We start from the raw sequence: 25,972 nt of genomic DNA on the forward strand, positions 1-25,972 counted from the left end.
TACTGGGCCCCACCGAGGCGTAAAAACGTAATTAAGAGGTTAAAAACAAAAATACTTTAAATCAAATCGGAGCGCTTAGCAACCAACGGCTACGATTACACCATACCCAACGTCTAAATTTCCTATATCCCCCAACGGTCAAAAATCTCAAAATACAAAGGGTTTAGTTTTTCTTCCCAAATCAAGATCAAGAACCAGAGCGCGTTACATACACAGACTAAATACAAAAATCCAAAGCGAAGAAGCAAAAACCCATCAAGCATTGTTCGAAATTTCTCATACCCAGTAAGCGAAAATGAGTGTTCTTGAATACCCAGATGCCATTAACGCCCCGGAGCTTCAGGTCTGGAACAACGCCGCCTTCGACGACAATGAGGGCTCTGGATTCTCCGGCGACGCCGTTAAAGCTTCCTGGTCTTTCGAATCCGATTGCAGCAAAGAGAATCTGAGCCCGGTTCCGAAAACCCCTGTTTTCGCGGCGACCTCGGTGCCGTTTAAGCCGCTTAATGGAAATTCGCGGCGGTTGTCTGTGGCGCCGAAGAAGATGGGGTTTGAGGTTGAAGAAGAGAAAGGTCGAGACTTGGGGAAGATCGATTCGGAGATTGAGGAAATCGAGAAGGAGATAGGCCGATTGAATTCGAGGCTGGAGTTGCTGAAACTCGAGAAGGCCCAGAAGGCGGCGGAGAAGCGCGGAAGAGTTGTGGCGGCGAAGTTCATGGAGCCGCCGAAGCAGAGTGTGAAGAATTCCGATGGGTTGAGAAAGATTGAGGAGTCTTTGAATTTGAGCGCCAGGCCGAAGGTTAATCGGAGAGGTATGAGTTTGGGGCCGTCGGAGATTATCGCTGGAGCCGGGTTCCGGCGGCCGAGTAAGCTTGAGATAACTCCTGTTCAAAAAATACAGGATCGCCGGAAATCTTGCTTCTGGAAGCTTCAAGACATTGATGAACTGAGGGTTACTAAAGAGAGGGGTAAAAGCACGAGTCTTAGCCCGAAATCGAGGAAGACTGCGTCAAAAATCGGAGCTCCAAAACAGGCTGCAACTTCAATTGGGGGTTCTAAGAGGCCTGTGAAGAAGGAAGACAAGGTTCTTGGTTCAATTGAGCCCAAGAAGCTTTTCAAAGAAGGGGAGAAGTCTGTGCCTAACAAGAAGCCAGTCAAGGCTGGGAGGGTGGTGGCAAGCAGGTACAATCAGATTGGTGCTTCTTCGGCTGCGGCGGCGGATGGCCGGAAAAGGTCTTTGCCGGATGATGATAAGGAAGATGGGAGCCGGTGTGAGAAGAAGCGCGTGTCATTGGTGGGGAGGCCACGTGGCATTGGGAGGGAGGGGTCTAGGAGTGTTGGACCGGAGAGTAGGATGAAGAAGAGGTGGGAGATTCCTAGTGAGGTGGTGGTGTTCCAGGGTGTGGAGGAGGATGGTGTTGCTCAAACGGGTGATGTGAGTGATGTGCTGCCTAAGATTAGGACTGTTCGATGTGTTAATGACACGCCGAGGGGGTCAGGGCCGGCAAAAAGGGTGGCGGATTTGGTTGGGATGAAGAAGTATTTTAGCAGCTGTGATGAGTTCTGCCAGGAATTGAGTTTTGCAGAAGAGGAGGATGGTGAAGAAGAATGAGTGGGATCATGGAGGATTTGGTAAGTACCAAACCCTGCATTTCAAATGGTAATTTTGGTTCTGAAATTTAGTATTGGGGAGCCATAACTCTTGTTATGGAGGTATGCTTTTTTGTTTCTGTTGATGGGTTTGTAAGGTGGAGCTTTTAGACTTGGCTTTCTCTGCTGTGAAATGATGGAGCCATCTTTTCTTCTCTTGCTGTCTAGCAAGAATAAGATGTATTTGTTTCATTCTTCAATAAGGTGTTGGCTTTCACTACCTAGTCTACTGCAGAAATAGTTTCACAGTTATTCCCATTGATATGATAAGATGATTTAGTGGTTCTTCATTGCTTACCTAATCGATCTATCTGTACATCATTTGCTCATCTTGGATTTTTGACCATAAAAGCACTGAATATAAAGAGGAGTTCCTAATTCTTTTTGTCAATTTGGCCAAATATCTGACCAAAAGGTTCTGAGCAGGAGTCATTTAGTTTTGTAGCTTGGTGGAACGGCATCATGGATTTGGAAAACTAGGAATCTCATAGTTCATGGAGAGTCCTATGACTCCTATCATCAACCTTATTCATCTAGCTGGAGAATGGCATAAGAAATTCTCGGTCATGCAAGTGTTTCGAGCCCTCCATCTGCTTGAAGCCAATTGATAATTCTATTGAAATTAATATTGATGGCACTTGTGCATGAAGAATGGTGTAAGGGGGCAGTTGTACCAGAGAGATTCACCAAGGACTTCTGATGGGAGCAATGATGAAAATCGGTTTTGGTTTTGTTTTCGGCAAAGGCTACTGAAGCTGCAGCCTTGATGAATCTGTCTAAAGTTCTGCTGCCAATTATAGTGAGATTGGTAATCTTGTTATTGAGTCAATTCTATGTGTGCCTATCTTGCAGTCGATGAGTCCTAAATTCAGTGAACTTCAAAGAACTTACGAACTCCGAAAATGTGTATGGGCCTCATTACTTGTCCAGTAACAAGCAAAAGCTCCAGACCTCATTCACAAAATTTAGGACTCATCAACTAGAACTGGATTGAGCCACAAATAATTGATTACTCATAAATCTCCATCTGTGCTCGGATTATTCCTATTTATATCAAACTGGAAATTTCAAGTTAAAAGATACAGTGTCCTGACCCAAAAATAAAACTTAGAAGTTTGGACACTTACTACAAGATCTAAGCACGCAAACCATCTCATCTTTACAAAAGCTTCTTATTACAAAGTAGCACACCAAAGATTAACTTCATCGTACAACATATTGAAAATGGTGTTCTCTCCCTTTAGATACTGAATCCATAAGTAGAAATGTCTTGGATGGAGTAGTTTCCTTTAATGGAATAAAAATTACACAAGCAAATGACTCTCCTTAACACAATGACAACAACCTTCTAAATATGTATTTGACATACAGGCAGGGTAAGCAGAACCACCATATTACTCTTAATTGATAAGTAGAAATAATGATCTCAAGAAGGAATGGAAATTGCATCCACAGGAATGAAGCAATTGGAACACTAGCGAGTACAATAGATGGAATAACAATATATGATTTTTCAGGGAGCATAATGAAAATGGCAGAAGAAAAGGCAATCATCATGGCCCCGATAGATAGAAAAATTAAGGGTAAGAAAGCCAATTATCAATTTTGTGGGTAAGGATGTGAGAAAATCTTCTTCAGCAAAACGTGATGTGAGGATCCCCAAAAATATCATTACTGAAGTTGTAGAAGAGCAGAGCGATATAACATCTGCAACTATAAAAATCTGAAATGCCTTGTTGTGTAAGTATATGGGAATACCTGTTTCCCCCTTAATTCCACCAGGAATTGTCACAGCTGCAGCGAACATAATGGTAATGATAAGAGCAGCTACTAGTGCCGAAGAAGAAGTTGCAGTTTCTTTCATTGACTTTTCTCCTGCCTCCACCAAATTTCTGTGGTTCATAGTAAATTCCTCACGGGGTGTGCGACCATCAGAATTTATACAAGTAAGATCCTTGGGACTTGCCTCGCGCTCCACCTTCTGCATTTCAACCAACAAAACCTATGCTTAGAGACATGCATGATGAGGTGAAGTATACATGGTCTTAGCCTTGAACAGATAATATTTGCGGTACCATAAGGAAACATAGTAGAGAATTAATACCTTGAACCATTGTAGTTCATTTTGCATTTGCAAAGCTGCACCTCGAATATGAGCAATCTTTGTTAATGAGGACAACTTTGCTACCACATGCAGCATGTTATTCTCAAACTTATCTTTTCTCCCTATAACTTTTTTTATGTCATGATCAAGAAGCCGATCTATCAGCAGGTCAAATATTTTGTCTTGACGATGCTCAACAACAAATTGAAATACGGTCTTGTCATGTTCATTAGTGATCCCAAGGAATCGGCTTGGACCGACTTCCCCATTGACCATTAATATATCGATGAATCCTTGTTCTGCTGCTTGGAAGAATGCTCTTTCAACAAATTTATGTTGCATACTTGCATATAGTTGAGATTATCCTTTCTTCACCACTGCACACATGCAATTCAAAATTTTGATGGTCCGGACATGGAGCAATTTCATTTGATATATATCATCGATTCCTAGATTTAAAAGAGTATCAAATTAGCAACCTTTCAAAAACAAATGGCAAACTATTAATAATGTTTGATGTAGCATACCAGAAAGGTGACGGAGATTGGCAACTAGTCGTCCAAAGAAACGTGTAACTGCATTGCAATTAATAAAAATATGTTGGCATAATTTCTTCAAAGAATATGTAACTAGCTTTTTTTTGTTTTTTGTTTTTTTCTTTTGTTAATATATATGGTAATCTGACTAATCTCATGTACTTGTATATATAATATATGCATGCATGTAGAATACCTTTGCGAATGAGATGCTTCCGATTGCCTTGATCTTTCTCTTCGTTTTGAACACTTAGAGAAACGTCACCGGTAGGTGTAGGTGGAGGTGGTACGTGTATACCTATCATGATAATAACCCAAGTCCAATCAATACATTAACTTTATTTTATGTTGTAAGTAACAGAAATTATATATATATAGGGCCTTCTAGTGAGAGATCTATTTTTTTGTCATTTTAAGGAATCGCTCATTAGACTTACTTTTCGATCACATATTTACATCTTAACCATTCAGTTTTAGGTATATATGAGTAGATCATCTCTGCAAATTCTCAGCCAAATTGATCATTATTAAGACATTCATAACTGTGATTTACAATTATAAACACGAACGGTTTAAGTTAGATAGATTCTGTTCGTTTATTGATTTAATCTAGTTCAATACCTTAACGATCATCAATTTGGCTGAAAATTTGTAGAAATGATCTATACATTAAGGCCTAAAAACTGAACAGTCGAGATGCCAAAATATGATCGAAAAGTGGGTCTTACAAGGGATCCCTTAGTGGAAGGGCTATATATATATATAAAAGTGGGTCGTACCTAAAAATTGTACGGTCGAGATGTGGATATGCGACCGAAAAGTGACCATAAACTCTATATATATATATATATATATATATATATATATATATATATATATATATATTATATCCTATCCAAAGCGAAGCTTCGCTATGAAATTAAAGTGCGCATTTAGAGTTTATGGTCACTTTTCGGTTTCATATCCACATCTCGACCGTACAGGTTTTAGGTACTAATGTATAGATCGTCTCTGTCAAATTTCAGCCAAATTGATGATCGTTAAGGCATTGATAACTACCTTAAAGCTAGTATGGTTCAGGTTGGACAGATTCAATTCGTCCATTGGTTTAAGCAAGTTAGATACCTTAACGATCATCAATTTGACTGAAAATTTGCAAAGATGATCTATACATTAATACCTAAAAACTGAACGGTCGAGATGTGGATATGCGACCGAAAAGTGACCCTAAACTCTAAATGCGCACTTTAATTTCAAAGCGAAGCTTCGCTTTGGATAAGATCTTATATATATATATATATATATATATATATATATATATATATATATATATATATATATATTAATTAAGCCAATTCTCAGGCAGAATGGTTAAATTTTTAAACTACATATTTTACCCATAGTTTATTAAAACTCTAGAATATATAACATTATAACCTAACATATAAAGGGTATGTTGGTAATTGAAAATATTGGAAATAAAAAAAAAAAGGAAAAAGAAAAGAAGCGATAACATCAGATGAGGCCTAAATCCTAAACTGATGATGTCATTATCCCATGATCAACTAAAAATCTTGAATACCGCATTCCCACGATTTTATTAGTAGTTATTGGCCTGTTGTGGTTATAACTTATAACCACTCTTACACACGCTATTTAAAGAGGAAAATGGTGGTTTGATTAACGGGGATTAAAAAAAAAAAAGAGAGAGAGAGAGAGAGATAAAGTTGGAGATGGAGAAGAAGAGAGACACATGCAGAAGCAAAAGGAGTAGGTTTAGATTATGCAATTTTGTCAATGGCGATCTATAATTTCTTCTTATCAATCAAATGCTCATCACACGAATTATGACTTCTTTATACTACCAATTTAAGCTTTTAACATCTGTCATTGGTTTTTTGTTCAGGAAGCTCCAAGGATTCAAACGGAGGCCTTCGATAATTTGTTCAGACAATATATCGCTGCGGTGAGCATCGTGTCCATAAGGGTTGTACTTCATCGTGTCCATACTCCTCCATAAGAGTATTTGATATTACTTTAATGGCTGTTGCCACCCTACCATTTTCTTTGTTCATCTTACAAATATTTGAATTATTGAAATACTATATTACCCAAATGCAAAATGACTAATAAGTACACTAATTTTCTAAAATTTAAATCTTTAAGGAAAACAAAATACATAACTAATTAAATACAAAACTACTTAATTTCTCTTCTGATAACATTAATCTTCATCTTCTCCATCCAAATTTCAATTTATTACAATTTTCTTTTTTATGTGGACCCGGTATTGGGAGGATGTAATGGAGTTTATTAAACTACATTAGAGGCAGTAAGGCCGTGTTTGTTTCATGGGACTGGACTGGCTTGGAGTAGCTTATATAAGAAAATTAGTTGTATCCCACGTTTGGCACACACGAGGACTCAATTAAATGAGATAAGAGAGTCCCCGCGTCAGGTTGTACAAATGTGTTAGCATGGAATTGAGTTGTTTAACATTCTTTATAAATTCATTATAGCTCGCATATTCTTATCACTTAGATAATTCTCCTATGTATACTATTATATATATACTAGCTCGATGAAAAAAAAATTGGATAAGTATTGGGCGAAGCTTGAAGACCTTAATAAGATTTTGCTGATCGCTGTTCTCTTAGATCCAAGATACAAGTTATTGTATCTTCAGTATTTTTTCCCAAAGTTGCAATCAGACAAGGCACTGCAAGAAGTGATGATTGAAGAAGTGAAGAGTATCTTCATGCAGCTGTATACTCATTATGGAAATGAAGATCCAGTGGCTGCAGAGGCTTCATTGCATGCTACTCAGCCAAGAATGGAGGATTCAAGTGCTGCACAAGGTGTTGAGGACAGCCATGCGCAGAATCTGCGTCAATTCAAGTTGCTGAAGCAAGAAAAAGATGTCGTCGAGATAAAAAATGAGGTGGACAAGTACTTACTAGAAGCTTTAGAAGATCACTCCAACGACAAGTTTGATGTTCTTGCATGGTGGAAGGAGAATGCTCCGAGGTACCCCATACTTTCCCAAGTTGCCAAAGATGTCTTTGTTGTCCCTGCATCAACAGTTGCCAGTGAATCTGCGTTTAGCCTCGGCAAAAGGGTCGTTGACCCTTTTAGGTCATCTCTCACTCCAAGAATGGTTGAAGCTTTGGTATGCATGAGTGACTGGTTAAGGGCTGCAGGCTTTAATGCTTATAAGGAGCCTACTAAAGATGAATTGGATCTATACAATGAGCTGGAAAAGATGGAGAATGGTGAGGTTTCCATACTTAGCTTTATGTTTCAGTTTCTGTTTGACTTTAATTTTTCATACTTAACTATCTGTTTTAATTGTAATTTTCTCACTTTTTTGTGTTATATCAAGGGGTTACTGATGATGAGGATTAAGCTGGAGAGTTGTGGAAGCAAGCAAGCATTGAAGAGGTGGAATAGTGAAGACCTGCATATTTGAACTTGCTTGTTTTTTTCTTTATTATTTCATTTACTTTGTTGTTGGTTCAAGTGTTGAACTTTGCCGGAAGCTCGGAACTGTGGAACTTTGGTTAAACTTTGCTTGTTGGCATCTGATGAAACTTTGTTATTGACTTGTTGGTTTGTAATAGTTAGTTAATTTCAACTGTTTGAGTGCTTTGTTGTTTAATGTTTTTGCAGTTCTCTCTTTTGGGTAGTAATTGCAGTTTTGTAGCTACTTTGAAACGTTGGAAATTGACTGATCATTTGCAGCTAGTAACTAATCTTTCTATAAAAAAAAAAAAAAAGGAATTCAGCCCTGATATTTGGTAATTGGGCTTGACTTTTAAGGCCAAATAGTGAAACCGGTCCAGATCGAAACCGGTCCGCACCGAACCGGATTTCGGTGCAACCGAAAAATCCGGCCCATGAAAAAAAAAAAGTGGTTGCGGTGTGGAAAACAGGTAAACCATTTAATGCGGTTTCGATGCGGGTTGGGCTTCAAACCGACCCGTACCGAACCGTGCCCAGGCCTATCTTTGGTGATCCGGGCTGTTTCTGCTGGACCAATCTTAAACCTGTTATTGTGAGGTCATATCTAGATTCAAAGTTTGCCTCGATTTGGTGAGCAATTTTTTTTTAATCACATCAATTGAAACATATTGACACAGACACAGACATAAAATAAAGAGATTTCATAGTTACAGATAAAACATAAAATCTTAACACAAAAAAAAAAAAAGCATCTGCACTTTACTGGAGAGTGGATCAGTAAAATTTCAAATCCCTTAAAAGGATTGAGCCGCCGGATTCCGGCCAACTCCCTTAAAATAATTATAGAATTTTAAATCTGATCGAGTAACTAATCTCATAAAACTGGCTGTAGTATTTTAATTCCAGCTAAAGACTTATGGTACAACATGAGAACATGAGACTAAATATTTACTTAGCAAGGTATATGTGAAATACGAGTCCTTCTTTATATTTTTTCCAAAACACGTTGTGGGAGTGTGATCGAGAAGTGGACGCTCGACGTCAAAAGGATTGAGCTAGCCAGTGAATATACAACAGAGGCATTTCATAAAACACCTATAACGCCCAATGCCAGTCCTCTCTGAACCCAGAGACAATGCTATCCGCTTCCTCAAGGCGTTTCCGATTCGGATTCAAAAATGTCCACCACTTCCCGACCCGACCACCTGGCCATCCTTCACCACCGTAACTACATTCATTCATCAACAACACTCAGCCCACTTCCGAATCACAACAACAAACACAAGTGACTCAAATTCTCTCCACCATTGAAAACGCCCCTATATTACTTCAATCCCTACACAACAAACGCATCTTCCTAACCCCCAAATCTTTTAACTGCATTTTGATCTCAGCCACTCAAAGAAACCATCTTTACCTCGTAACCCAAATCTTCAAACTTCGCAATTCAACCCTTAAACTCAAATTGCTATCTCACTGTGGCCAAAGCCTTTGCAAAAGCAGATGATTGTGTTGTGGACCTGCTCAATTTTACCGAGCAAGTATTGGAATTGACCCAACCGAGCATGACAGTCATTGCTGGGTCGGGAAATATTGAGGTCAGTCATTGAGGTTCTTCGGTGAGATGAAGGAGAGGCGGATTCAGCCTTCGTTGTATCTTTATAGAGCAGTGATCAGTAATTTGAAGAAGATGGGTAAGGTGGAGATGGCAGTGACTTTCATGGAGGTCATGAATTCATGCGCTTCAAGTCTTGCTTGTCCTAAATGGAATAAACCGAGTAGAATTGGTTAGTGTATTTTTGATTTGGAGTTTAAAGGTCTCTTGCTATTTGTATGGAAGTGTAGTGCTTGAAATCTGCTACTCACTGTCTGTGTTCATCTTTAATATGTATTTAACTGCTGCAACAACTGTTGATGAAGATTTGTTAAGCATTCCTAGTACAAATGTCCTGTTAATTGAAGGGGAATAGTAGATGAATTGAAATTGAAAAACATCAAATTGGGCTTATAATTTTGTATTTCTATCAATTTTAAATCAGGGTTTAGTTTAATCGGAGTCCTTTTTCTTTTTTTTTTGGGAGTATGATATCTGTTCTAGTTCATGATGTTTGTTGGCTCAAACATTCCAAAATTTGTTTGTGGGAAGCAATTTTGTCTCATAAAAGAAAAGTTTAATGTTCAAAAGGTCTAATTAGATATGATGCTACCTGAGCTTCTGCTTCCTCTTGCTATTGTTCTAGGTTGATGAATTTGGTTTGTAAACATTATGAAGTTGTGGTTTTACTCATTTGAGGTAAAACTGTGTGGTTGTGTGGTTGTGTGTGTGTGTGTGTGTGTGTGTGTGTGTATACACACACACACATTCACTTTTTTTTTTCCCCGTTGATGCAATTTATATCACATTAGTTGCTTGTTATCCTTACATTTGTGGTCATATTAGCATATTGTTTTATTCTTCCGGAGCTTAATATTTGTGTGTTTCTGTTTCAGAAATTCTCTCCAGGTTCCAATGGACGAATGACCACTATGGGTATATATGTGCGTGATTTGCTACTTGGGCAGGTTAGTTTCCTTCCAGCATGCTTCTCATTTCACATGTTATGATGTCTAAATAATTATACCGTGTACCTCTCCCCTCTCTTTCATTGAGTCAATTTACAAAGCCTTTGTAAGCATATGTATATATTTACAAGTGTAATATATCTGGCCAATTAGAAAATATTTTACTACATACATTTCTAAATAACATACTTTCACAAATAGAGGACTAAAATATAGTCCTTCCGCTGGCCGACTTGGATCTCTTTGTTCTCAGAGATTATTCCCCGCCCTCTCAAAGGAAAAGCTTTTTTTGGCCTATTATTTCTCATTTCTCATGATAAGTTGGATATGATTTATGGACTTTTAAATGCTGGAACTATCTTAAGAATTATTACTGAAGTCAGGAAATTGCAAGAAAATAAGAATAAAACAGCCTACCTCCAACTGAGATGTTAACTCTTCATAGTTCTGTTTCCAAATTTTAGGTTGGATATATATATTAGTAGATTGTGTTCAGACCAAAAAGAGAATCACAACATTATGAACTCGATAATTTATGATGGATATGGCACCCATTTCTTTATTTTTGGAGAAACAGTTCCGTTAGATTTTATAATGTGGTTTATGTATTGAGGCCTTCAAGCCCTAGCATAAAAATTGTTAGATTTTGCTAGATATCCTGCTGTTGATACTCTATATTTGTATGTAAAGCAAGCTTTGTAGCGTATACCGAGGCAAGCTTCTGTTTTAAACCCAGTATCAAATTACTTACTTTTGTTTTTTTCTATTACAAATGTTGTTGACAAACTGCCAGTATCAAATTACTTACTTTTGTTTTTTTCTATTACAAATGTTGTTGACAAACTTGTGTAGTATGAGGCTCTTTCTATGCCCACATTTTCTTCAAGAGTTTTACTTGTTGAGAGGCCATATCTAGTACTAATGAGGATCGGAGACAATTACCAGCTGAAGTTGTTTGGTGTACTAGAAAACATTGGTTGGTTTTCAGTTGATTAGCAAGAAGAAAGCGCTCTCCTTGTGTTAATACACTTACAAGCACACACACACACACACACATATGGAACATTTTGTATAGTTCTTGTTAATGCTTCTGGGTCAGCACCTTGAAATCTTCTACCTAATGTTCCACCGGTGCAGTCCCTTCCAATCACATATGCTGCTTTTCAGATTACAGTGGGTTGAGATCTGAATATATACATGTTCTCCTTGGAGCTGTCAAGCATTGTCTCAGCATGCTACTGTAGCCGTGATGGTGGTAGACATTCCCGTAGGAGTAGGAGTAGGAGTCGAAGCCGCAGTAGAAGCAGGAGTAGAAGTCAGAGCTTGCAAGCCGGCACTGCTCCTCATGTAAGCCCGCCGAGAGATGTAAACAAGGATAGAACATCTGTATCTAGCAATCTGGCAAAACTTAGGGATCTTTTTGGTGATGTGAGTGTCCAAAATGGGGATACTAGTATGGCACTGCTCCTCTTGTAAGCCCGCCGAGAGATGTAAACAAGGATAGAACATCTGTATCTAGCAATCTGGCAAAACTTAGGGATCTTTTATGGTGATGTGTGTGTCCAAAAAGGGGATACTAGTATGGATAGGATTCCCAGGAGCGATAATGGTGCTGAAGAGGTGATTAGGCTTGGTGGTCACCAATGGAAATAGTATGAAGAGGTTCGTTTATCTGTTATCAGATGTGTCATTTGAGTCTTCTGGCCAGATACTCCTTTGACCGGGATAAAAATGAAGCAAATCTTCCCTCATGCTTTATGTCTGTCTGCAAAGACATTGAAATGTATTAATGGATGATACCCATTGCATCACCTTCATGTTGCAGTGTTGCTGCCTGTATACTAGACCTTATTCAGAATTTCAGTTTTGAAATTTATTCATGCTTCATTATGGGGCATTTGTCAAAAGTTTGCAATATTAAGATAAATGATTGCTTATTGAATTTCAGCTCTCTATGATATGAGTTTTTCAAATTGTTTCTGCTAAATATCAAATGGTTCATGGACTAGCGAGTCTGTGAGTGGCATGTGCTACTGCTACTTTGGATGGCAGATAATATATTATTGACTTATTGTTCTAATCTTAATTTTCAGGTGTGTTGAAAGCTAAAACACATCCTTCCAGCCTCAGCCATTCATCAGTAGCCAAAACACGTCTGTTAGCCTATGCTCAAACAAACGGAACAGTTATTCGTTTCAGTATCAAATCCAAATTAAGTCATGCATGCATCGTGATTGGAAACAAAGCGCAAATTAGCAACAGACCTGACCCCTGTTCAGAAAATACAGGATCACCGGAAATCTTGCTTCTGGAAGCTTCAGGACATTGATGAACTGAGGGTTACTAAAGAGAGGGGCAAAAGCACGAGTCTTAGCCCGAAATCGAGGAAGACTGCGTCGAAAATCGGAGCTCCAAAACAGGCTGCAACTACTATTGGGGGTTTCTAAGAGGCCGGTGAAGAAGGAAGACAAGGTTCTTGGTTCAATTGAGCCCAAGAAGCTTTTCAAAGAAGGGGAGAAGTCTGTGCCTAACAAGAAGCCAGTCAAGGCTGGGAGGGTGGTGGCAAGCAGGTACAATCAGATTGGTAATTCTTCGGCTGCTGCTGCGGATGGCCGGAAAAGGTCTTTGCCGGATTATGATGTGAGGGGTGTCGTTGGTGGGGAGGCCACGTGGAATTGGGAGGGAGGGGTCTAGGAGTGTTGGACCGGAGAGTAGGATGAAGAAGAGGTGGGAGATTCCTAGTGAGGTGGTGGTGTTCCAGGGTGTGGAGGAGGATGGTGTTGCTGAAATGGGTGCTGTGAATGATGTGCTGCCAAAGATGAGGACTGTTCAATGTGTTAATGACACGCCGAGGGGGTTAGGGACGGTGAAAAGGGTGGCGGAATTGGTTGAGATGAACAACTGTTTTAGCAACAGTGATGAGTTCTGCCAGGAATTGAGTTTTGCAGAAGAGGAAGATGGTGAAGAATAATGAGTTTAGGGTAAGTACCAAACCCTTCATTTCAAATGGTAATTTTGGTTCTGAAATTTAGTGTATTGGGGAGCCATAACTCTTGTTATGGAGTAAGTATGCTTTTTTGTTTCTGTTGATGGGTTTGTAAGGTGGAGTTTTAGACTTTGCTTTCTCTGCTGTGAAACGATGGAGAATGCTTTTTTTCTTTTGCTGTCTAGCAAGAATAATATGTATTTGCTTCATTCTTTAATGAATTTTAGGAATGGTCATAAGCATGAAACATTTTAATACTTCAATAAGGTGTTGGCTTTCACTACCTAGTCTACTGCAGAAATAGTTTCAGTTATTCCCATTGATATGATTAAGATGATTCAGTGGTTCTTCATTTCTTACCTAATATATCTGTACATCATTTGCTTATCTTGGATTTTTGATCATAAAAGCACTGAATCTAAAGAGGAGTTGCAAATTCTTTTATCCATTTGGCTAATATCTGAACCACTTATGTGCTACCGGAGTACCGGGAACTTTGAAGGATTGACGTTGCAAATGTGGGAGGTAAAGCTTTTATTCTGTATAATACATACTCCTGTTTAGAATGTAATTGTATACATCTTTACAATGCCTTGGTTGGATGGATTCAATAAAAAGTTAAAAACAGATGCCCAATTGTTTGCACAGTAAGCAATTCTTTACCTGAAAAGTTCCTCTCAAGGTAAGCTAGTGCGCAGAGTGGCGAACAATATCTACAGAACATTTGATGAATCAAAAAGTAATCTTGGCTATTATTGTTCTTTGCTTGAACAAAATCTTGGCTACTTTTCAGAAGTCAGGACAGTAGTTTTATGAAAAACGCACTCAAACTCAACATGTATGTTCAAATAAAGCAGTTAATATACTGTACGTACTAGGATGATATAATCAGCCACTAAGGGCGAGCAATAAATCGCAAGTTTTACAGTTACTACCCTGTATGAATGTTTATGCATGTAGAATCAACACGATGGTGATGTGTGACCATTAATTGCACCCACAACTATTACCGTCCTGTATAATCAATTGAGTTGTGATTGTACCCGCCAGGGTTATTCTGCTTAAAGCTAGAAAGAAGTAAGCAAGTGGTGATTAGAAAAAACATTCCTTCGATCTCTGATTTGTTTCAACATGTGAATCATGGTGCCAGCAGGTTCTGAGCAGGAGTCATTTAGTTTTATAGTCTGGTGGGAAGGCATCATGGATTTGGAAAATTAGGAATCTCATTGTTCATGGAGAATCCTAATATCCTATCATCAACCTTAATTATTCACCTTGCCGGGAATGGCATAAGAAATTCTCAGTGAGACTCAAGACTCCATATGCAACTGTTTTGAGCCTCCATCTAGAAGCCACTTGATAACTCTACTGATAATGAAATATTGATGGGGCTTCTGACATGAAGAATGATGTAAGGGGGGCTGGGCTGTTTTACTACAGAGATTCACGAAGGACTTCTCATGGAAGCAATGATGAAACCAGTTTCGGTTTTGTTTGGGCAAACACCTGCCAAAGCAGTAGCCTTGATGAATGGACATCAATTTACAGTTAGTGCTGGCATTACTCATCTTGTGTTGGAAAGGGATTACCAAAACACTTGATGAATCTGTCTAAAGTCATGCTGCCAATTATAGTGAGATTGGTAATCTAGCTTGTTGCTGAGTCAATTCTATGTGCCTATCTTGGGTTGATGAGTCCAAAATTTCAATGAACTTCAAAGAACTTACAAACTCCAAGAATTTGTAGGTCCTCATTGCAACTTGCCCACTAACAAGCAAAAGTTCCGGACGACTGATCAACTAGAATTGGATTGAGCCACAGAATATCAATAACTCATAAATCTCTATCTAACTCGGATTATTCGTTTTTATATCAAACTGGAAATTTTAAGTTAAAAGATACATATAGAATGTTTGAGTAACGTGCTGACCCAAAAATAAAAATTGGAAGTTGGAATATTTATTACAAGATCTAAGCAAGTAAAATGTCTCATTTTTACAAAAGCTTCTTATTACAAAGTAGCAAACCAAAGATAAACATCAGCTAGTATACGACATTAGAATATTAAAGCTCAAACTTTGGTACATTCCTTTTAGATACACTAGATCTAAAGGTAGAAATAATGATCTCATAAAGGAACGGAAATTGCATCAGCAGGAATGAGGCAATTGGAAAAGTAGCGAGTATGGAAGATAGAATAACAATAGATGGTTTTTCAGGGAGCATAATGAAAATGGCAGAAGAAAAGGCAATCATCATGGCCCAGATAGATAGAAAAAGGGTAAGAAAGCCAATTATCAATTTTGTGGGTAACCATATGAGAAAATCTTTTTCTGCAAAACGTGATGTGAGGATTCCCAAAAATACCATTACTGAAGTTGTGGAAAAGCAGAGAGATATAACATCTGCAACCATAAAAGTCCTAAATGCCTTGGTGTGTAAGTATATGGGAATACCTGTGTCGCCCTTAATTCCACCAGGAACTGTCACTGCTGCAGCAAACATAATGGTAATGATAAGAGCAGCTACAAGTGTCGAAGAAGAAGTTGCAGTTTCTTTCATTGACTTTTCTCCTGCCTCCACCAAATCTCTGTGGCATATAGTAAATACCTCACGTGGTGTCCGACCATCAGAATTCATACAATCAAGATCCCTCGGTCTTGCCATTCTCTCCACCTTCTGCATTTCATCAACAAAACCCTACGCTTAGAGACATGATGAGGTGGTCTTAGCCTTGAACAGTTAATATATGTGGTATCACAAGAAAACATAAAAGAGAATTAATACCTTGAACCATTGTAGTTCTTTCTGCATTTGCAAAGCTGGACCTCGAATATGATCAATCTGTGTTAATAGGGAGAACTTTCCTACCGCATGCAGCATGTTGTCCCCAAACTTATCTTCCATGCCTACAATGTCTTTTATTTCCCATTCCCCATACTCATATAACAGGTTAAAAATATTCTCTTGACGATGCTCAGCAGCAAGTTGAAATATGGTCTTTTTATGTTCATTAGTGATCAGACAGAACGATCGATCAGATTTCAATAGGTGACTGATGATTGGAGCATGTCCTCGTTCTACTGCTTTCAAGAGTGCTTTTTCGACAAGCTTTCGTTGCCTAAAATTTCGAATTTCGTTGCCTAAGCTTTCGTTGTCTTTATCTTTGTCCTGTCTTAACGGTTCACACATGCGATCTAGAATTTCGAAGGCTTGGTGATGGAGCAATTTCATTTCATACATACGATTGATTCCTAGAGTTAAAAGATCGAGTATCAAATTAACAACCTTCCAAAAATAAAATGGCATATTATAATGTTGATGTAGCTTTACCAGAAAGGTCACAGAGCTTGGCAACTAGTCCCCGAAAGAAACAGGCAACTGCATTGCAATTAATCCAGACATGTTGGCATAATTTCATCAGAGAATCTGTAACTAGCTTCTTTTTATTTATTATTATTTTTTTTTTTTTGCTTTTGGTCTGAAGAAATATATATGGTATTCAATCAAAAAAAAGAAAAAGAAAAAAGAAATATATATGGTAAATCTCATGGCATGCATGCAACATACCTTTGCGAATGAGATGCTTCTGATTGCCTTGATCTTTCTCTTCTTTATGAACATCTATAGAAACCTCACCGGTATGTGTAGGTGTAGGTGGTATGGATATACCTATCCGGCCAGATAAAAACACATGATCAATACATTAACTTAAGTTTGAGTTGGAAGTAATAAATATATATATATATATATATATATATATATCCTATCCAGAGCGGAGCTCCGCTTTGAAATTAACGTGTGAAGTTTGAGTTTTGGGTCACTTTTCGGTCGCATATCCACATCTCGACCGTTCAGTTTTTAGGTACTAGTGTATAGATCGTCTCTGCAAATTTTTAGCCAAAATTATGATCGTTAAGGTATCTAACTCGCTTAAACCAATGAACGGACTGAATCTGTCAACCTGAACCGTACTAGCTTTAAGGCAATTATCAATGCCTTAACGATCATCATTTTAGCTAAAAATTTGCAGAGACGATCTATACACTAGTACCTAAAAACTGAACGATCGAGATGTGGATATGCGACCGAAAAGTGACCCAAAACTCGAACTTCACACGTAAATTTTCAAAGCGGAGCTCCGCTCTGGATAGGATCTGTATACATAGTGGAGCTCCGCTTTGAAATTAACGTGTGAAGTTCGAGTTTTTGGTTACTTTTCGGTCGCATATCCACATCTCGACCGTTCAGTTTTTAGGTACTAGTGTATAGATCGTCTCTGCAAATTTTCAGCCAAAATGATGATCGTTAAGGTATCTAACTCGCTTAAACCAATTGACAGACTGAATCTGTCAACCTGAACCGTACTAGCTTTAAGGCAATTATCAATGCCTTAACGATCATCATTAAGGCAATTGTATATATATATATATATATATATATATATATATATATATATATATATATAGGAAATTATCTAAGTGATAAGGATATGCATGCGAGCTACAATGAATTTTATAAAGAACGTTATACAGCTTAATTCCATGTTACATTTTTTTGGGATAGAATTCCATCTACATTTGCATTGATTATACTTGAAATAATCTACATATGCATGGATACTACAAATTAGCTTCAGAGGAGAGATCGAAAGCAACACTACTAACATTTATAAATCCATCGTTCCCATATTCTGAGCTGGCTATCATCCCGGAATAATCTAGCACGTGTATTAGCCAATTGATATAAAGGGGATTCACCGGAGCTGCCTCTAGCAATGCCCAATTTTGGATTTTGCTGTAGTAATTCCAACGAAATATCTATAGTAGTAGAGTGAAAGAGGAAATTAATATAACATATGATCATACATATGAAAAAATTTAAACTGCTTGCCATACTAATGATTTGTCATATCAATGAAACTCACATACCGAAACGATTTACTCTCAAACCCGTAGAAATAAGCTCAGCGCCGTCCCTCCTCTTTAACTTTTCAAGTGGAGTAACCGACTTAAGATAGTGAACCATTTTTGGTTTGTTGCCATGCAGAGCCAACCAAAGTGGAACTCCACGAATGGGGTCATGGCGAAGGAGTAGTTTCTCGTTCTTCTCAACTATGCACCTAGTAATTTCAATCATCACATCTGAGTCACTCTCTTTCTTTATAGCCGTAGAAAGAGCATCGCCTAGTATTTCTAAATCTGTTTCTTTCATAAACGGCAGCAACACTTTTACACCTTCCACGTCCTCCATCGAGACTGCGTCGCTAAGAGCTGTCCGCCCCGCTGGCAACCTTGCTCTTGCTGCCTCTGGATGTTGTCCTATAAACTCCTTTACACCCTCCCACCGCCGGGCCTTCACCTTTTCGAAGAAAGGTGCATAGGTCTGATCCCCATCCCTTACTGCAGGTCGTGCCATGTGTTAATGATTATCAAGTTGACTTTTAGTTTTAGTGGAAAAGACTATAAATATTTCAAGAAATCATAGTGAGCAATGAACATAATACCTTCAATCACGTCAGCAACAGAATCACCATCAATTGAGTCGTTGCCGTCATTCGGGTCAACTTCAGAACTCTCCCCTGAATATACAATTGTTGATTCATTCAAACATTACAATTCCAGACAAAAAAGAAAAGAAAAAATAAATAAAATATCTACCAAGTAATTTTTTCAAAAAAAAAAAAAAACCACAAATCAATTGTTCACATATCCTGTATCCAACACATTAATTTAATTACAAGATTTCTTATTACTCATTAAATCTCATGGAGTAACTAATCTCACTAAGTTGGCCATAGTTTTAACTTTTAATTTCAGCTCCAAAAATCTTATGTTACCACTCTAACAACTCATGTGATACCCTCATAATTAGAAAAAATACATTTACCTTAACAAAAAGATTTTTAGTAGAACGAACTAAGTTCTCGTTTGAGTAATATATTAAGTCCTAAAAGCCGTATGTATATATATGTTGTATGTACGTTTATATATTGTGTAACTTTTCCATTATATTAATCAATCATAAGAGATCTATGTCCTTACCTGAAATTTCTGAAATTTGATGAGGCTTGAACTCTCTAGCCAATTCATTCCAAGCATCTCTCGCCTTCTCGATGCCCCTAATAGAGGACTCGGCATCCTTCCCGCAAGATATGTGGATAGCATGCAAGGCTTTGGCATTATTTTTCTGCCAAGCCTTGGATTCAGCTTCTTCGTCTTTGGCGTTATTTTTCAATTCGGCTTCCCCGTTATCTGTGCCTTGGACAACGTCCCACAGACCTTCAGCCATCAAGTATGTTTTCACCCGAAAGCTCCAGTGCTCATAGTTGTCATGATTTAGAGCTTCAAGATTAACCATTACACTAGGGACTACAGTGACTGCCATGCTCTCGGTATATCTGTCAATTATTTACATATCAAAGAGAGCAAATTAATGCTTCCAAGTTCCAAACAAGCAAGAAGAAAATGAGACCACATAAACACTCACAGTCTAATCCACTGGATCGGAAGATCTTTCAACAGTTGTAGCTTGTGAGTCCAATTGTGTGCAGCACCAATTACAGTGGCCAAAGGTGTGTTTGTTTATGTATAAATAACAAATCGATCAACCAAACAACCAACTTACTTGTGACTGAAAACAAAGTAAGGTACAGGTTCCTTGATTGAGAACAAGGAAAGGTATAAGTGAAATGTGATTCTTTCTTTATGTCTTTTTCAAAACACGTGGGAATTGTAACAATTAATTTACAGAAATGTGATCAAGAAGTGGTTATCATTAGACGCTCCCCGTCTAAGGATTGAGCTATACCTCATTTTGTTTATAGAAAGGTGAGTAAGGGTGGAATATGAGTATTTCTTTATGTCTTTTTCAAAACACGTTGTGGGAGCTGTAACGATTAATATATAGAAATGTGATCAAGAAGTGGTCATCATTAGACGCTTCCCGTCTAAGGATTGAGCTATACCTGATTTTGTTTATAGAAAGGTGAGTATAGGTGGAATATGAGTCTTTCTTTATGTCTTTTTCAAAACACATTGTGGGAATTGTAACGATTAATTTACAGAAATGTGATTAAGAAGTGATCATCATTAGACGCTCCACGTCTAAGGATTGAGCTATACCTTATTTTGTTTATGAAAAGGTGAGTATAGGTGGAATATGAGTCTTTCTTTTATGCTTTTTACAAAACACGTTGTGGGAGTGAATGAGTGATCGTCATTAGACGCTCCACGTCAAAGGATTGAGCTGGCCAGTGAATATACAACAAAGTGATAACATCGCCCTCCAAATGCCAGTCCTCTCTAAATCCAGAGACAATGCTATCTTCTTCCTCAAGGCGTTTCCGATGCATGCTACAGAGCAGCAGAGCTATTCAATCGCACTCTGGGTCCCGACCCGTTACCAGTTGACGACCTGAACAACTGGCCATCCTTTTCCATCGAAAGTACATTCATCAACAACACTCAACTCTCTTCCGAATCACAACAACATACACTAGTGACTCAAATTCTCTCGACCATTGAAAACGCCCCTACACTACTTCAATCCCTAGTTCCCTACACAACAAACGCATCTTCCTAACCCCCAAATCTTTTAACCGCATTTTGATCTCAGCCGCTCAAAGAAACCATCTTTACCTCCTCACCCTAATCTTCAAACTTGCCATTGCTTCCAAAATTCAACCCTTGAACTCCAATTGCTAATTTGCTATCTCACTGTGGCCAAAGCCTTTGCAAGAGCAGATGATTGTGTTGTGGAGCTGCTCAATTTCACCGAGCAAGTATTGGAACTGACCGAACCGAGCATGACAGTAATAAACAGTCTTCTCTTTGCATTTGGTCAATGCAAAGAGACCGTAGTGCAATACTTTGCACCGGATTTGTACACATACAAAACTGTTTTTGAGATATTGGGCCGGGCGGGTCGTACAGATGAAATGCTGGGGCTGTCTGGGGAAATGAAAGAAGCTGGGATTGACCCGGATTTGGTTTCTTACAATATAGTGATAAACCAATTGAGGAAGTTTGGGGAGGTTGATATGTGCTTGTTCTATTTCAAGGAAATGTGTGAAAAAGGGTGTTCAGCCTGATTTGCTTACTTACACTGCAGTCATTGATGGGTTTGGGGAGGTCAGAAAATATTGAGGAGTCTTTGAGGTTCTTCGATGAGATGATGGAGAGGCGGATTCAGCCTTCGTTGTATCTTTATAGAGCAGTGATCAGTAATTTGAAAGATTGGGAAGGTGGAGATGGCAGTGACTTTCATGGAGGAGATGAGTTGATGTGCTTCAAGTCTTGCCAGTCCTAGATGGAATAAACGTGAGTAGAATTGGTTAGTGTATTTTGATTTGGAGTTTAAAGTTGTCTTGCTATTTGTATAGTATTATAGTGCTTGAAATCTGCTACTCACTTTCTGTGTTCATCTTCAATATGATGCTTATGAAGACACTGCATGTTTAAACACTTTTACATGTCATTTTGATCCTTTGTTCTACATGCAATAAGACTTGACAGATACGAAAGTACAAAACAAGCTTGAAGGTGAATTGCCTAGGAAAATGCATACATCAGATAGTCGAGTGGGAAACAAATTAAAGCGAGTTGCTTGCACTAAAGTTGTACGAAAAGAATGATCATTTCAACCTTCATTACAAGTTTGAAACTGTAAATAAGAAATGAAATCCTGTATTGCTCTTCCTACGTTGAAAGACAAAATGATGGAAACATAGTTCTTGTTGATTTCCGGTCATCTCAAATGCGACTCGAGTCCCTCCCAAATATAAATCGCCTTCCCCAATCAGATACCACCAACACCCTTGTGCGCCAACTCACTAGCTTGCTGTAAATATAAGTAGAAAATATTCCGGGAATCAGGATACGCCGATACGCTTACAACCAAATCTAAGCAAGTGAAACTAAATAGGTATCGAAATTTTACCTAACATATACCGAGTACCAGAGCCACTGGCTGCTATAACCAATTGAAACCCAATCTCCTGGAAGTTGAAACGCAGTTTGTTCTCCTCCGAGAGGAGCAAACATCCCAAGATGCTTATACCTTGAGTTGTATCATAGAAACCGTGAAAACAATATAATGGCCATAGATATACGATTTTATAATGCTTTTACATGAAAATTACAGCATACCATGTTCTGATGTTCACTAAAATATAAATACAGCATATTACACAGATTGATGTCTTTTTTTACTATGCTGGAAAATATACTTTACTAGAGGGGCACCTGAAGGGATGAAAACGGTGGCGTCCCTCACCCCTAAACCTTAGGGGACCTTCAGGATACTTCTCACACTCCTCCATACGGTTGAAACAGTTGGCAAGGTAGGCACCTTGTTGAGCAGCTACCTAGAACATTCAAATTTTGGAAATCAACAAATTAAAGATATATATAGGATATATGATGTATGAGTTAAATATAAAAATAGTAGTTCACCTGGGCTGTTGCAGGAAGGTTTTTCATCTGAGAATCTGCTTGAGAAAGAGCTGATTTAAAGGTCTCAATATCTACTTCAGTACTGGAATACTTTTCTGAACTATTTTTCAGTAAATCATGAATACTTGACATCTGTTTACTCTTCAAATGAAGCTCCAATTGAGGATACCTCTCCATAACGTCGTCTATAACTCCATGAAACTCCTCAAGACTTAATGTACCGGACTTGCCTGTGTCTGCTTTACTAATTATATGTGAAATATCTTCCTGGCAACATATTAATTTGCAACAATTAAGGTTAGAGAATAATGAACTATATAACTAACGAATGATGATTCAATAAGTACATAAGATACACTTCCAGTAGGTAGATACCATGATCCTGCGTTGGTTTACTGTTGCACAATCACCTACAGCATATACGCCATCACATCCTTCCACCCTCAGCCATTCATCAGTAGCCAAAACACGTCTGTTAGCCTATGCTCAAAAAAATGGAACAGTGATTCGTTTCAATATCAAATCCAAATTAAGTCATGCATGGTGATTGGAAATAAAGCACAAATTAGCAACAAACCTGACCAATCTGCTTCATAAATTCAATAATCTCAGGGCGTGCCCCGATACCAGTAGCCCAGAGACACATACCATACGGTGTAGATGAAACATGCCCTGTTGTTCTTTCTTTAGTGGAGATTTCCTTGGCAGTTACTTTTACAACCTGGGAACCTGTTTTCACATCAATACCATCTCTGGAGAACTTTTCTTCAGCAAATTTTGTAATTCTTCTGTCAAACCTGTACGACCAAACCAAGCACATAATAGTTAACTTGAGTCACTTGACCAGTACCTTCATTGAAATACCATAAATTACATAAATTTATATGCATTACTCACATGTTCAAAATATGATCACCTGCTTCGAGTAAAGTAATGGATACATCATCTTTAACAGAAGGGTACAACTTGGCTAAGTCCTCACTTACAAAGTCATGAAGCTCTGCAGCAAACTCCACACCTGCTGGACCGCCACCAACAACTACAAAATGCAAAATTTTCTTCCTTTCTTCTTCGCTTATGCATGGAAGACTTGCCCTTTCAAAACAGTCAATCACAGACTTACGAATCTTCAAGGCATCTTCTACTGCCTGCCATTTAAAACCCAAGCAGCTTATTGTTCTTCACCTTGCGGAATCATAGTTTGTGGAGTCATCTTAAAAATAAGAGTGCTCAAGTAAAAGAAGTATGAATATAAATACCTTCAAGAAATGAGCGTGCTCTTCAACACCAGGAGTGTTAAATGTGTTAGATTTTGCTCCCATGGCTATGATCAGGTAGTCATAATCTACACTAAATTCATTTTTCCCGCACGAATTGTTGTCTTGGGTTGTCCGGCAGTAAACTTTCTTATTCTGTGGATCTATTTTGTAACATGCTGCTTCCCTGAACTGAACATCTAAGCCTTTCTGCATGCCATATCAGATGAAGGAAAGAGCTGTCATCATCTGACTCGTATCAGTATCTCCAATCAATCAAACTACATAATAGTCGATTTCTATACATTTTTACAAACAAAATTGCAGAACTAGACAAATAATGGAAACATGTTTTAAAATTTTTCAACTCGTGAAGATTATTTGTACAGTTGAGCAGGGGAAGTGTTCAAACAATGCTGCAATACCTAGGCTGCGAAACGTACTAAAACAAGATTTTACTTCCAATATACTGCAGGAAAAGGCGACCTTGTCTAATTTCGTTCTCTGTTCACAAAACGGTTTACTTTATAAGGTGCATCTTTCACCAAGTAAACCATTTTGTGAATAGAGAAAACAGAAGCTAGCAAGTAGTCAAAGTCTATGTATTGGTAATTGGTCAATAGAAATTGTCATCCAATGAACCCCATATTTTGATTCTTCTGTATGCAGGTAATACCTTCTTAGTAATACTACGAATTGGCTCGACAATGCTGCGTGGTTCGACTGTGCCACAAGTAATACTCGGTAGCAGAGGAGTGAACAAAAAATAATTATGAGGGGACACCACTTCAACATCATAAGAGGAACTCTTCAAATTCTTCAAGAAACTGACACCAGCCCAACCAGTTCCAAGTACCACCACCTTTTTTTTCTTCGATTCGCCTTCAGACTGAGCTGCTTCAGCATACGCAGTACGACTATGGAATGGTCTGCCTTCATGAAATGCCGCCAGACTTCCCCCACTGCATAATGTAGAAGTGCAACTGTGCAAGTCAGCCGATAAGAAATCGAGATACAGTTATGTAGAATTTCATCCATAGTTGTGCCATAATGTTCCATGAAAAAAGAGAGGATAAAATGTAGTGTCCCAAATCCAAGGAAAAGTGGAAATAACATGTGTACACGCTACAATAAATCAGTAATTCCAATTATTTCATTTCTCTCCCCATTTGTCATTCAAGCTAATATGCTTTCGATCTAATCCCCTTAACAAAGTTCTTAGGAGTTCTCTTAAACATTGCAGATCCATGTTTTAGTACGTGCACGATACTAAAACGATTCATCGTTTATGTCTCATATTTCTCCAACACTATAAACAGTAATAACAACGAAGATTAGACAAAAAGATCAAGCCTGTAACCCTTTAAAGCCTGTACTACAAACGATACTAAAACAATCTACACAGAAACATATTTCTTCAACACTATAAACACTAATAACTGCGAAGATTAGACGAAAAGATCAAGCATATAACCCTTTTAAAGCCTGTACTAAAAACTATACAAATGTGATGCAGGTTATGGAGGGTTGAATGACCTGACTGTAGCAACAACAAGAAGCTTAGATAGGGAGGGGTATTGCTGAAAAAGCCTAGAGGCTCTCTCATAGAATGAAGCTCCCCACATTATGAAACCTCTGTTTGAATTTTCAGTTCTTTCTTTTTTTTTGAAACGTAATTTTCAGTTCTTTCTTCAAAAGGAGAAAGATAACGAACTTAATCGCAGTGCATTTTATATGCCTTTTGATTTGGACAGTTTCTGGTTTTGCTGGTACGTGAGAGAGTAGTGAGGGTTTATTACCTAGTACGAGGGACCGAACCATAAGGAGTAACTGTCACGTAACCGGAGATACTCTATTCTTCTGGGTCCGATGTTTGACTTGTCGAACCGGGAAAGTAGGACAAAGTGTACTTGTCTAAGACAGGGAATTTTTTTTTTTTTTGAAAAAAAAAAGAAGAAACT

At 38.2% G+C, this 25,972-nt stretch overlaps 5 protein-coding genes and 1 pseudogene across 6 annotated transcripts; 3 read left to right on the forward strand and 3 right to left on the reverse strand.

Moving 5' to 3' along the window:
- Position 1: 1 nt before the first annotated feature.
- On the forward strand, positions 2–13,637 carry LOC133726132 (uncharacterized). 2 transcript variants are annotated; one of them, XR_009854660.1, is made up of 2 exons: positions 2–1,713; positions 13,379–13,637. XR_009854660.1 is itself a non-coding variant. In XM_062153606.1 (2 exons), the coding sequence occupies exon 1, from the start codon at positions 296–298 to the stop codon at positions 1,610–1,612; it is 1,317 nt and encodes a 438-aa protein (XP_062009590.1). In that variant the 5' UTR covers positions 2–295; the 3' UTR covers positions 1,613–1,632; positions 2,077–2,465. The 2 variants fall into 2 exon arrangements, 1 of the variants encoding a protein (XP_062009590.1); XM_062153606.1 differs by lacking the exon at positions 13,379–13,637 and adding an exon at positions 2,077–2,465 and having other exon boundaries at positions 2–1,632.
- LOC133733026 (uncharacterized) lies at positions 2,660–4,030 on the reverse strand. Its single transcript, XM_062160635.1, has 3 exons — positions 3,755–4,030; positions 3,409–3,631; positions 2,660–2,694 (listed from the first exon to the last, which is right to left on the reverse strand). Exons 1-3 carry the CDS (start codon positions 4,028–4,030, stop codon positions 2,660–2,662), a joined length of 534 nt encoding a protein of 177 aa, XP_062016619.1.
- On the forward strand, positions 11,512–13,008 carry LOC133733036 (uncharacterized). Its single transcript, XM_062160646.1, has 3 exons — positions 11,512–11,767; positions 12,408–12,544; positions 12,664–13,008. The coding sequence occupies exons 1-3, from the start codon at positions 11,512–11,514 to the stop codon at positions 13,006–13,008; spliced, it is 738 nt and encodes a 245-aa protein (XP_062016630.1).
- Positions 13,638–15,243: 1,606 nt separating the features above from the next.
- On the reverse strand, positions 15,244–19,868 carry LOC133744741 (uncharacterized). Its single transcript, XM_062172798.1, has 9 exons — positions 19,790–19,868; positions 19,345–19,700; positions 18,807–18,881; positions 18,232–18,702; positions 17,968–18,120; positions 16,871–16,972; positions 16,634–16,681; positions 16,088–16,554; positions 15,244–15,979 (listed from the first exon to the last, which is right to left on the reverse strand). Exons 2-9 carry the CDS (start codon positions 19,685–19,687, stop codon positions 15,365–15,367), a joined length of 2,274 nt encoding a protein of 757 aa, XP_062028782.1. The 5' UTR covers positions 19,688–19,700; positions 19,790–19,868; the 3' UTR covers positions 15,244–15,364.
- Positions 19,869–20,522: 654 nt separating this feature from the next.
- Positions 20,523–21,714, forward strand: LOC133744757 (pentatricopeptide repeat-containing protein At1g11900-like; annotated as a pseudogene).
- Positions 21,715–21,918: 204 nt separating this feature from the next.
- Positions 21,919–25,749, reverse strand: LOC133744748 (external alternative NAD(P)H-ubiquinone oxidoreductase B3, mitochondrial-like). Its single transcript, XM_062172802.1, has 10 exons — positions 25,548–25,749; positions 24,688–24,973; positions 24,015–24,221; positions 23,653–23,903; positions 23,333–23,552; positions 23,131–23,235; positions 22,756–23,022; positions 22,546–22,667; positions 22,241–22,360; positions 21,919–22,141 (listed from the first exon to the last, which is right to left on the reverse strand). Exons 1-10 carry the CDS (start codon positions 25,634–25,636, stop codon positions 22,054–22,056), a joined length of 1,755 nt encoding a protein of 584 aa, XP_062028786.1. The 5' UTR covers positions 25,637–25,749; the 3' UTR covers positions 21,919–22,053.
- Between the last annotated feature and the right edge of the window lie 223 nt (positions 25,750–25,972).

This window comes from Rosa rugosa, chromosome 1, assembly GCF_958449725.1.
Source record: "Rosa rugosa chromosome 1, drRosRugo1.1, whole genome shotgun sequence".
NCBI classification, from domain to species: Eukaryota; Viridiplantae; Streptophyta; class Magnoliopsida; order Rosales; family Rosaceae; genus Rosa; species Rosa rugosa.

Bases quoted from the DNA above. Each gene is read 5' to 3' on its own strand.
- LOC133733026 (XM_062160635.1), bottom strand. From the start codon at position 4,030: ATGGTCAATGGGGAAGTCGGTCCAAGCCGATTCCTTGGGATCACTAAT. The intron at 3,632-3,754 runs GTATTAATTCTC...GTTGAAATGCAG, and splicing joins ATGAACTACAATGGTTCAAG to AAGGTGGAGCGCGAGGCAAG. The intron at 2,695-3,408 runs GTATTCCCATAT...TGATATAAATAG, and splicing joins TGGAATTAAGGGGGAAACAG to GAATAATCCGAGCACAGATG.
- LOC133744741 (XM_062172798.1), bottom strand. From the start codon at position 19,687: ATGGCAGTCACTGTAGTCCCTAGTGTAATGGTTAATCTTGAAGCTCTA. The intron at 18,882-19,344 runs GTAAGGACATAG...TTGTATATTCAG, and splicing joins TCAAATTTCAGAAATTTCAG to GGGAGAGTTCTGAAGTTGAC. The intron at 16,973-17,967 runs GTTAGTAGTGTT...CTGGCCGGATAG, and splicing joins GGAACGATGGATTTATAAAT to GTATATCCATACCACCTACA.
- LOC133726132 (XM_062153606.1), top strand. From the start codon at position 296: ATGAGTGTTCTTGAATACCCAGATGCCATTAACGCCCCGGAGCTTCAG.
- LOC133733036 (XM_062160646.1), top strand. From the start codon at position 11,512: ATGTTCTCCTTGGAGCTGTCAAGCATTGTCTCAGCATGCTACTGTAGC. The intron at 11,768-12,407 runs GTATGGCACTGC...CTTAATTTTCAG, and splicing joins TGTCCAAAATGGGGATACTA to GTGTGTTGAAAGCTAAAACA. The intron at 12,545-12,663 runs GTGATTGGAAAC...GGGTTACTAAAG, and splicing joins AATTAAGTCATGCATGCATC to AGAGGGGCAAAAGCACGAGT.
- LOC133744748 (XM_062172802.1), bottom strand. From the start codon at position 25,636: ATGTGGGGAGCTTCATTCTATGAGAGAGCCTCTAGGCTTTTTCAGCAA. The intron at 24,974-25,547 runs GTCATTCAACCC...TACATTATGCAG, and splicing joins CTTGTTGTTGCTACAGTCAG to TGGGGGAAGTCTGGCGGCAT. The intron at 23,236-23,332 runs GTTTGTTGCTAA...TTTTGAGCATAG, and splicing joins TTATGAAGCAGATTGGTCAG to GCTAACAGACGTGTTTTGGC.